Raw genomic sequence first — 10589 nt, forward strand, 5'->3', positions numbered from 1 at the left:
CCAGTTTTGTTCTGAGCAAAAATAATTTACCTGTTATCTAGAAGAAAATAGTGTGATTTTTTGAAAAAATTGAAGCGAAGTAGTGAGGATCAAAAGTCAGGTGATAGGCTGATAGCCAAGCCACTACACTATTGATATTGTTAAGTTGGGCTCTAATTCTACTTATAGGCCTAAGATACAGAATTGTTGCAACGAATGGGAAGAGCCGTGGGATTAATTGAGCCTGCTAATAAATACGCTACATATTCGTTCACTTTTACAAGGTGATGTGAACCAGTTAGATAATGCAGTCATCCCAAAAGGTTATTGGGAACAATCGTTTCTTTGACCAGCGATTTGAATATTCTCTATAATATATATAATATATATATATCTGTGAAATAGTATTATGTTCAATCACTTCCTTTCAATAGTCTAAAGTCTCCAAGTTATTGAACAAAACCCACACACTAGAAAATGAGTGGAAAGAGCGGCAGCAGCAGCGGTGGAGGAAAGAACGGTGGCAGTGGAGGAGGAAAGAGCAGTGGTGGCGGTGGAGGAGGAGGAGGTTATATATGGTAGCACCAGGTTCAAAAAGGTGGAGCTTACATCTCAAGAGGTGGATTTGAGAGTAACCCTCAAGCGTACTTCAGTAACTTGCATGGTAGTGGTAGTGGACAGAACAAGAAGTGAAATTGTGTGTGCTGCTCCTCCTACTAGTACAAGCATGAATTATCGTCTTGTCTAATTAAATAATATGTAATGAAGTTTGAATAAGTACTGAATAAAATGATTTTAATCTCTTATAATTTGTGTTATGGAATGTGTAATACGGTTCTTGAATTAATAATGGATCCAAAAATATAAACCGAAAAATCAATTTTTAGAGAAATTTGTTCTTTTTAGTTTTATGTTGTTGTTGTGTTTTTTTTATATAAGAATATACTAATAATATACCAATAGATAAATTATGCAATATATTTCACAAATTTACAAGTCAGCAAGAGAGAGCCAACCGTTTGAGATAAGCTGCATTGGATCAGAAGATGAAGAAGTAGGCGTTCCCCACGAGACGTGATCACACGTGGCAGGAAAAAACATAATCTTCGAGATTTTCTTCCTTTTTCCATTTCCCGGAAAAAAAAAAAAATCAATTTTCTTGTTGAGTTGAGACGAAGGAAGAAGAGAGATAACGATTTGGGTGTTTTTCTCTCACTACTAAGCTAAACCCACCACCAACCTTTTTTGTGGATTCTAGTGGAGAGAAAGAAGCTTTGAATCTTTCTCTTTTTTTTTTTGAAAAAAAAAAGAAGGAATAGAATCTAGAGTATCGGATATGTCGAGCTCAGTATCCACTTCGTTGTGCTGTTCGTCAGCCCAGGTCAATGGGTTCGGTCTTAGGCCTCAAAGGTCCCTCCTTTACCAACCCATTTCCTTTTCTTTCTCCAGGTAACAACTCTTATCTTTTCTTCAAAGCCTTGAGTTTTTGATGATTGCAATGGATTCGGTTATTTAAAATGAATTGTCTTTCATGTGTTTGTGGATATGACTGAGAGAGAGAGTAAACAATATGAGCTTCTGATTTGCTATTTGTCACTTGAAAAAAGAATCAAAACTTTCTTTTGCATTATTATTATGTGAACTCTTTGGGCAGAAGGAGAACTCATGATGGTGTTGTGAAGGCCACTGCTCGTGTTGATAAATATTCCAAGAGTGATATCATCGTCTCTCCCTCCATTCTCTCTGCTAATTTCGCCAAAATTAGGCGAGCAGGTTCTTCTCTCCTCTCTCTCTCTCTCTCTCTCTCTCTCTCTCTCTCTCTCTCTCTCTCTCTCTCTCTCTCTCTCTCTCTCTCTCTCTCTTTCCTTTCCATGCTTTCCTGTTTCACTTGACTTCTTGTTTGTTTTTTCTTTTTTCTTTTGCAGGTAAAAGCAGTAGAGTGTGCAGGTTGTGATTGGATCCATGTTGATGTGATGGATGGTCGTTTTGTTCCCAACATCACTATTGGACCTCTTGTGGTTGATGCTTTGCGTCCTGTTACTGATCTTCCTCTGGATGTTCATCTTGTAAACCTCGCTCCTTTCTATTCTATCTCTCTCTCTCTCTATATATAGATATGGTTTCTTGATGTCACTTTTCAATTTCTCTCTAACACAGATGATAGTGGAACCAGATCTGAGGGTACCAGATTTCATCAAAGCAGGTGCAGACATCGTCAGTGTACACTGTGAGCAGTCATCCACCATCCATTTGCACCGCACTGTCAATCAAGTACTCTTATTTTCTACCTTCCACGGTTTTGAGTTATTGCTTCTGGTGGAATACTATTTTATCACTATTAATCTTACCTTGTGGTGCTGGTTAGATTAAAAGCTTAGGTGCCAAAGCTGGAGTTGTTCTAAACCCTGGAACCCCATTGAGTGCTATAGAATATGTATTGGAGGGTGAGTTTCTTTTTTTCTCTACTCTTCTAACAACACTGCATTTTCTTCAGCGAGGGATGGTAGGATTATAACTCAGTGGGAGTGTAATTTGTTTCTGGAATCAGTGGTGGATCTGGTCTTGATAATGTCGGTCAACCCCGGGTTTGGTGGACAGAGCTTTATCGAAAGCCAAGTTAAGAAAATCTCGGATTTGAGAAGAATGTGTGTCGAAAAGGTAATCTTTGTAGCTGGTTACTTCTTCTGCCTGAGTAATAAGGTTACTGTCATGATCCTCTTCTAACAAAACTTTGTCTTGTGTGTTTTAGGGAGTAAACCCATGGATTGAAGTTGATGGTGGTGTCACTCCAAAGAATGCATACAAGGTGAAGCCTCGAAAACTCTTCTACTCATCTTTAACTGTAGATACTCCTGTTTCCCTGGAGATTTATGAATCTTTTTGTGAGTTGAAATAGGTTATTGAGGCTGGAGCAAATGCTCTAGTAGCTGGATCAGCTGTATTTGGAGCTAAAGACTATGAAGAAGGTATAGAGACACTTTGGACATTTATATATACTTTCCCAGTTTATGGGACACTTATCTCAAGTTCTGTTTGCTTATTTCTAAAAAATCTGCAGCTATAAAAGGAATCAAGACCAGCAAGAAGCCAGAAGCTGTGGCTGTGTAATGTGAAGCAACAAGCTAAAAAGATCATAAGACAGATCACCGAGATGTTTATGTTGTTGTTGTTGTCATTCACCAGATTGCATTCGACATAAAAAAGTCCATAAGAATCAAACTCTCAATAGTTTTGAAGTAGCTCGTTTATACTCCTGTGTATCATCATTGTCTTGTAGATTTGGGGATATGCAGATTCAATACATTATGCAATTAATAAGAAATAAGCTGTGTTACATATGTACTTTTTTGACTTTGGGGAAAAGAAAGCATGTTTGATTTGTCTTGTCCAAAACCTCATGTATCCAAGACACATGAACTCTCTTTATAGAGTGATAATCATCTGCTTACTCTTTGTAAAATCATATCCTTATTTACAACTGAGCCTGAGACTCGACCCAAAAAAAATTGCAAAGCTCGGAAGAAGTTTACTTATTTAGTTCGTAAAGACCAAACACAGAACTGGTGTTCCTACAGTAAAGATATGGAACACTGATCTCTTTTTATGTTTCCAACCTTGTGTCCATCCGAACAAAAATAGACGCTTTTAAGTTATGGAACACATGGTCTTTTCCATGGGGTGATCGTTATACATGTTAAAACAGAACACATGAAAAATAAAATTCAAGAAAATTGCTGGAAGGAGAAGAAAAGGTTTATACATAACTCACTGAACATGATCAAAGCACATTTATGTTTATCAACGAACTAAACATAGTGATTTTCAATGCTCTGCCAAAGCTGAGCACATTATCTCCTTTGCAAATGAAGTACACATATCCAGTGTTTTGGCTGTAGCAGAGCATCATTCTCGATATAAAACCAAACACGGTTTTCAGTTCTCTCCCATGTTTATCAAGTTCCAAGAGCATCATCCTGAGGAGATGAGTCCCGATTCTCCTCTTCCTCTTCATCCTCCTCATCCTCGTCATCATAGTCAGCAGAGTCAGGCTCAGGCTGCCCGTTCAAGTCAACATTCACGCCGTTCATTTTCCTAACAAACTGACCCTTAACACGTGGTCTCCTCTCAGCAAGCCGCTTCCTATTCACATACCTAATCTTCTTGTCAAAACACCTTTGGTTTCTTTTGCGTCTAAATTTAAGCAACGCTTCCTCTCTTCTGTCAAGTTTAGTCACTCTCACCTCGTTAGGAGACGGGTGGTTTCCTATCTGTGTCTGTGGCCAAGAATGATGATGATGATGATGGACCATAGGCATCTGACCATTCTGTAAAGGCACCTGACCATTCTGTGACATCTGACTGTGCTGTAACGACGTGTTCATGGGATGGTGGTGGTAATAAGGAAACCCTGTCATTCCATTCAGATGATTAGGTGGGCAATGAGGATGTTGATGACCATACTGAGGCATCATGCCTGCTGATTGCATCATAACTTGGTTCATGACCCCATGCATATAGTAAGGATACGCATTTTGTGCAGCGAATCTCGAAGCGTCAATTTGAGATGATGAATCCTTAGCAGCGACCCGGGTATCATCTATAGCTCCTTGGTAACAACTCCTACTAGTACTATGAAGTTCCATTGGTGGTGGAAGCGTGCGTGACCGCTCAAGGGAATTTGGAACTTCTTGGTAACTCTTACTACTGTGAAGTTCCACTGGTGTTGGAAGCGTGCGTGACCGCTCAAGCGTGCCATTCACTGAGTTCTCTCCTTGAGCAGTGAGCTCTTTACCTCCTCTTGTTTGTTTGGTGTTGTTCTTGGTCACCTCACTTGCCACCACTTGAAGCTTCTCAGCCATACCTGGATGAACTGAGCCATTTCCATTGACAGTAGACTTGACATATGTGAAGAAAGCAGAGGACTCTCCAATCTTCAACCTACTTTTCTTTGGCACTGAAGAAAATTGCGCTGCAAAAGAACCGTAGCTATATTAGAAGCTAGACTCGCTATTAGAAAGTGCTACATCAAAGCAATGCAATCACCTGGATTAGTGCTTCTTTTCGTAGGCTCATGGTGAGGCTCAGGAAGATGATTCAGTGGAGGCTCTATAACAGCAACGGCAGGAGTTGACGTGGCAGTGCCATCAGCACCATCGCCAGCACAAACGGAACCAGTAGCAACAGGCCACTGCCAGCAAAAGCATTGATAGCGCCAAACTAAAAGAAATTAGCTCTTTGCCTATTTTGAAAGGACTTGTAGGCTTTCATAATACTATCTCACCTCCTTTTCCTGATGGCTTCCTCTCTGAGGGTTGGTGGACCTAATACTTCTGTCATCTGTGTCATCAGAGAAGAGGTTGGTGCTGTTTGTGTTTGGATCACTTGGATCAGACCCCACGAGGTCAATCTCATAGCTCAACATATTCTTCTCAGCAAGTCCTAGCTGCCAAAAACAAACGCTCACTCACATAAACTTCATGTCACGGAGATCGTTCATTTCCATAAGATAAACTTCAGATAGCAAAACAAACCATGCGTCTTCTTCTCCACATGTGTGTCCACAAGTTGAGAAGCTCGTTGGTCCGAAGAGGCTTCACAAGGTAGTCAGCTGCACCTAGCTTCAAGCACTTTACCACCACAGGGACCTCGTCTTGCCTCGACATCACTTAAATTGAAAGCATTCACAAGATTAGTTTATCATCATGCCCTCAAAAGAAAAAAAAAACTTAGCAAAGTAGAGAAAGTAACAGTTCAGAAATGGATAAGCGAAAGAAGAAAGCTTACTAATGACAGGGATTCTCCGAAGATCTTTGTCACGTGTGATGTACCTCAGCATCTTCATACCCTTGGCCATTGGGAGATCAATCTCCGCCAGTATTATATCTATATCAGGCCCTTCTGCGTTAAGTGCATCAATCACCTGCCTTGCTGATTTTACTGACGTCACTACATTTCCCCACCCCCCAAAAAAAAACATCCATCCACAATATTCATTGTATAAAAGAGCAAAAAATTATCATCTGCAATCTACAGTAAAGAGCTAACTCTAAAACCATACCTTGATAAGAACACTGTGAAAGGAGGGTGAAAACCTCTCCCAGGCTATTGGGATCATTGTCACAAAGCAAAATCCTAACTCTGCTTCTGTCAATGAACCCATCTCCTCCTCCCTTACACTCTCCGTTCAAATCCATGATCAGATTTACAGATAACCCCACAAAAAAAAATCTAACCAAAGATAATAATTTTCCACTAACAAAACATTAGAAAAGGGGGTTTATACAAAAATTAAAGACAAAATAAAAAACCCAGACAAGAGAAAGTGCTATGATACTTCCATGGCCAAACCAAGAACTAGGGTTTCGGTACAGTGTCCCCCACAAAGCCGCCTAATTTGTCTATTTCAAAGTCACTTAATTTCACAACAACAAACCAAAAGTTACTCTTTTTATCCCCCAACCTAATCGTATAGCCATGGAAACGTAAAAGCTAAATCTAAGAACCAAAAAAAAGTCAAACTCTTTTATCTCCGGTTAAGTGTTGAGATCAAAAATCGATAGCAGCTCAGAAACAATCACCGGCGATCTGACGCAACGCCGGCGGTGAGATGAGGAGAGAGAGAGAAGGGACGGGGTTTTCCGACAAGAAGTGAGAAAAACACGAGAAAGAAAGAAAGAGAGAGAGATATTTGTTTTTTGTCAATCAGAGGTCAAATAATGAGAGACGGACGGTGAAAGAGGGGAAATGGACGATGGTAATCTGAGGCGTTGATGAGGATGGACGGCGGAGATTGGAAGTTTCTCCGACAGTGCGCGTTGGTGGGACGCGCGGGGATATTTTAGGACAAGGAGGTGACGTGGAAGAGAAAAGCGCAGAGAAAATAAAGGAAAGAAAGTGGTGAGGATAGTTTGGTTGAGATAGAGAAAAGGCCACGTCACTATCTGGAAAATATCATAAGATATTTTTGATGGTGGAGATACAACCTAGATAAGATGCATCTCCATATCAAAATCAATATTTTAAAATTTTGACAAAACAATTTGAGAAAATCTATGACCAAACCAAAATACCAAACATTAGGATGCTTTCCCATTTCGTCTTCGACTTTTTTTGTCGGCCGGGCTCGTTTAATCAAATTTGAAAGAAAAAAACGAGACAGGAATTTTTATTTCAGTTAAGATGTAAGATAGTATGATTTTATCACATATACTCTACAGACTACATTCAGTGGCGGTTCCAGGAAAAAAAATGACTGGGTTCAAGATGGTATAACATATTTTTGAAAACAATCCATATATTCAAACACTAAGTCAATATTCGTGTGCAATACATGTGTGTATTTTAAATGGTACTGCATCCATTTTGTTATTCTCATAATCCAGTCTATATAATTTACATGACCAACAAAAATAGATGCAATGTGTACACTAGAAAACTTGTGTTAATGCCCATATATGGGTACCTCTCATTTTGTAGATTTTATATCCGATAAATGTCATATTCTTGACCAAAAAAAACATAGTGTCAGGGTAAAAAATATGTTTTTTTTTTTGGTAAAAAATATGTTATCCTATTAGTGGTTGGGTGAACCAAATTGTTTTGTCGTCATAATCATAGAAATAGTTGTTAATAAGTAGGCTAAACTTTTATAGCAAGTAGTCGACGTCCTAGCAATATTTTTTGTATTTCCGACTGGCTCTGTATAGACGCGAATCTGGTTCACCCAAGTGGACCAATGCGGCATAGAAAAGCATAACATATATCAAGTTTATTCGTTTGCAAGACACGTCTCGTACCGGTCAACCTTTTATTACGTTTTATTGACCAATTATATGAGTTTAATTAGTCGAAAGTTAGCTAACAACAAGAAGATATCGTGAAATTCGATCTTTCCATAAGAATATAGTATTTTATCATGTATCGCTTTGACTTCGGGGTAATCAATCCGGTTAGCATTTCTCCTTAGAACCGTCGTCTCCCGATTCTCGGTTTTATCCGGTTTGATTACGGTCTTGTACTTGATCTGTCTATTTGTATAACAGCCTTTGAACTGCAGTAGTTAGTGTTCTGCAAAAACCATGTCTTGTAGTGGGAACTGATTGTCGTGTTCTTTAGAAGAATTTACACCTGAGAAACGTGTATCTTCGTGTAGCATTTTCATAACCCTTTCAATGAGTAGACATCTCTAAAACTCTGAAGGAGCAAGTGCAGACCAACTGTTCGATAAAATTCCTCAGATAACGATGATTTCGATAGTCAGATCAAACGGGTTTGCATTTCTAACGAACACTTCAAAACCTACACGCTATTTATGCTCTCATCACTCGGTAGACCATGCATCGACGGAGTTGCAGGAAGAAGTTATTCGCATTGTTTCTTCCCACATTGGTGGTCTTGATGACCTTGAAGAAAACTTGAACAAGGTTTCGGTTTCTACATCACCCAACTTCGTTACCCAAGTGATTGACTCCTGTAAGAACGAGACTTCACCGAGAAGGCTGTTGAGATTCTTCTCCTGGTCTTGTAAAGGCCTTGGCTCCAGTTTACAGGACAAGGAGTTCAACCACGTCTTGAGAGTTTTGTCTGAGAAGAAGGACTACACAGCTATGCAGATACTCTTATCAGATATCAGGAAGGAGAATAGGGCCATGGATAAGCAAACGTTTAGCCTCGTTGCTGAAACTCTGGTTAAGATTGGTAAAGAAGAAGACGCAATAGGTATCTTCAAGATCTTGGACAAGTTTTCTTGCCCACGAGATAGCTTCACGGTGACGGCTATTATAAGCGCGCTCTGCTCAAAGGGACATGTGAAGAGAGCATTGGGAGTTATGCACCATCACAAGGACTTAGTATCCGGTAATGAATTGTCTGTGTACAGAAGTGTTTTGTTCGGTTGGTCGGTTCAAAGAAACGTGAAGGAGGCAAGGAGAGTTATACAAGATATGAAATCAGCAGGGATTGCTCCGGATTTGTTTTGTTACAACACAATGCTTACATGCTTATGCGAAAGAAACGTAATACGGAACCCTTCTGGTCTCGTCCCTGAAGCTCTGAACATTATGTTGGAGATGAGGTCTTACAAAGTCCAACCTACGTCTCTTAGTTACAACGTATTGCTTTCTTGCTTGGGAAGGACGAGGAGGGTTAAAGAGTCTTGCCAGATTCTAGAACAGATGAAGAGATCAGGGTGTGATCCAGACACGGCCAGCTATTACTTCGTTGTGAGGGTACTGTATTTGACAGGGAGGTTTGGTAAAGGCAACCAAACGGTGGATGAGATGATCGAGAGAGGACTGAGACCGGAACGCAAATTCTATTATGATCTGATCGGAGTTCTTTGTGGTGTCAAGCGGGTGAATTTTGCTCTTCAGCTGTTTGAGAAGATGAAGAGAAGCGCTGTGGGTGGTTATGGTCAGGTTTATGATCTGCTCATAGCAAAACTATGTAAAGGAGGAGAGTTTGAGAAAGGAAAGGAGCTTTGGGAAGAGGCAATGTCACTTGGTGTTATGCTGAGTTGCTCCATTGAGTTACTTGATCCTTGTGTCACAGAGGTTTTCAAACCCATGAAGAAGAAAGAAGAGGCTGCTTTGGTGGATCCTCGTGCAGTCAACTTAAAGATTCGTCCTAAGGTGGATAGAGCCAAGCCGAAACTGAAACCGAAACCGAAACGCAGGAGCAAGACGAAAAAGAACATATGATGTAGCAGCCATGTATGTATCACAAAAAAAACTCAGGCAATGCAGAAGCAACGAGTGGGCCTTTAGATTCTATTGTTCTTATCTTGTCACAATAACGACAAGAATCTCTGTGTCCTCGTTGATTCTTATTACTTAAACTTGTAGTTTTTGAGATACTACAAAAGCCTTATATCAATTCGAATGTTTCTTATCTATAAGTAACTCGTTAATTTGAGCAATCTGATGCAAAAGCTTAGCTATTCTCTGCAGCAAAAAAAACAGAGAAACAAAAGAAACTGTTAGATACAATGTAACCATTGGGCCATTTCAACGAAATCTTTGTAGGAGTAGGTAGGAACCTCGTCTCTCTTTGATAATCTCTCTAAGATGAGCTTTGGTTTCACCTTGGTGAAGTCGATGGCGAGCTCGGTTACGCATCCACCACCAGGTTACGACGAGAATAAACTGGATGAAATGAGCGGAGAGTCTCTGAGAAGGAACAGAGGCACGACAACTTTGACAATACTTGCGCAAGAAGAAGCTTCCACCAACGTTGGATGATATTGGTTTCGAGTGTTGTGTAGCAATAACCTGTTCTTCGCAGTTTAGGCCTTCATCTTCCACCATTTCTGTCGTCCCTAGGGTTTGTTTTTTTTCACCCAACAACGATGGAGCTTGTAACTGAAAACTTTCAAACATGTGCCACGCACGAGACGAGCTTGTGCCTGCGTTCCTCGATTCATTGCACTTCGTTACTTTGTTTTTATTTGTCAACGATAATTATTTGCTTACCAAAACGAAATATTATTTACTTCAAATACCATATGGTGTAATTGTCAAAACGAAATTTTTATCAAAAAGAAATGCAAACACTTGAAACCTATCTGGGAATAGATATGCTTTTTGCCATTTTTATTGCATTGCTAAAGGTTT

At 39.9% G+C, this 10589-nt stretch overlaps 3 protein-coding genes across 3 annotated transcripts; 2 read left to right on the forward strand and 1 right to left on the reverse strand.

Annotated features, from left to right (window-relative positions):
• The first annotated feature begins 1267 nt into the window (after window positions 1-1267).
• LOC130505539 (ribulose-5-phosphate-3-epimerase, chloroplastic-like) lies at window positions 1268-3321 on the forward strand. The gene is given in 10 exon segments (XM_057000142.1): window positions 1268-1428; window positions 1634-1736; window positions 1738-1752; window positions 1905-2045; window positions 2137-2250; window positions 2345-2423; window positions 2528-2637; window positions 2729-2785; window positions 2876-2945; window positions 3038-3321. Coding segments are annotated over 10 exon segments (852 nt in total). The 5' UTR covers window positions 1268-1315; the 3' UTR covers window positions 3088-3321.
• A 290-nt stretch (window positions 3322-3611) lies between these two features.
• On the reverse strand, window positions 3612-6845 carry LOC108854620 (two-component response regulator-like APRR1). Its single transcript, XM_057000141.1, has 6 exons — window positions 6038-6845; window positions 5764-5925; window positions 5511-5644; window positions 5261-5422; window positions 5023-5167; window positions 3612-4948 (listed from the first exon to the last, which is right to left on the reverse strand). The coding sequence occupies exons 1-6, from the start codon at window positions 6171-6173 to the stop codon at window positions 3933-3935; spliced, it is 1755 nt and encodes a 584-aa protein (XP_056856121.1). The 5' UTR covers window positions 6174-6845; the 3' UTR covers window positions 3612-3932.
• An 816-nt stretch (window positions 6846-7661) lies between these two features.
• LOC108854621 (pentatricopeptide repeat-containing protein At5g61370, mitochondrial) lies at window positions 7662-9874 on the forward strand. Its single transcript, XM_018628225.2, has one exon. It carries the CDS (start codon window positions 8223-8225, stop codon window positions 9675-9677), a length of 1455 nt encoding a protein of 484 aa, XP_018483727.1. The 5' UTR covers window positions 7662-8222; the 3' UTR covers window positions 9678-9874.
• Window positions 9875-10589: the final 715 nt, after the last annotated feature.

This window comes from Raphanus sativus, unplaced genomic scaffold (assembly GCF_000801105.2).
Source record: "Raphanus sativus cultivar WK10039 unplaced genomic scaffold, ASM80110v3 Scaffold2357, whole genome shotgun sequence".
In the NCBI taxonomy this organism is placed as follows: Eukaryota; Viridiplantae; Streptophyta; class Magnoliopsida; order Brassicales; family Brassicaceae; genus Raphanus; species Raphanus sativus.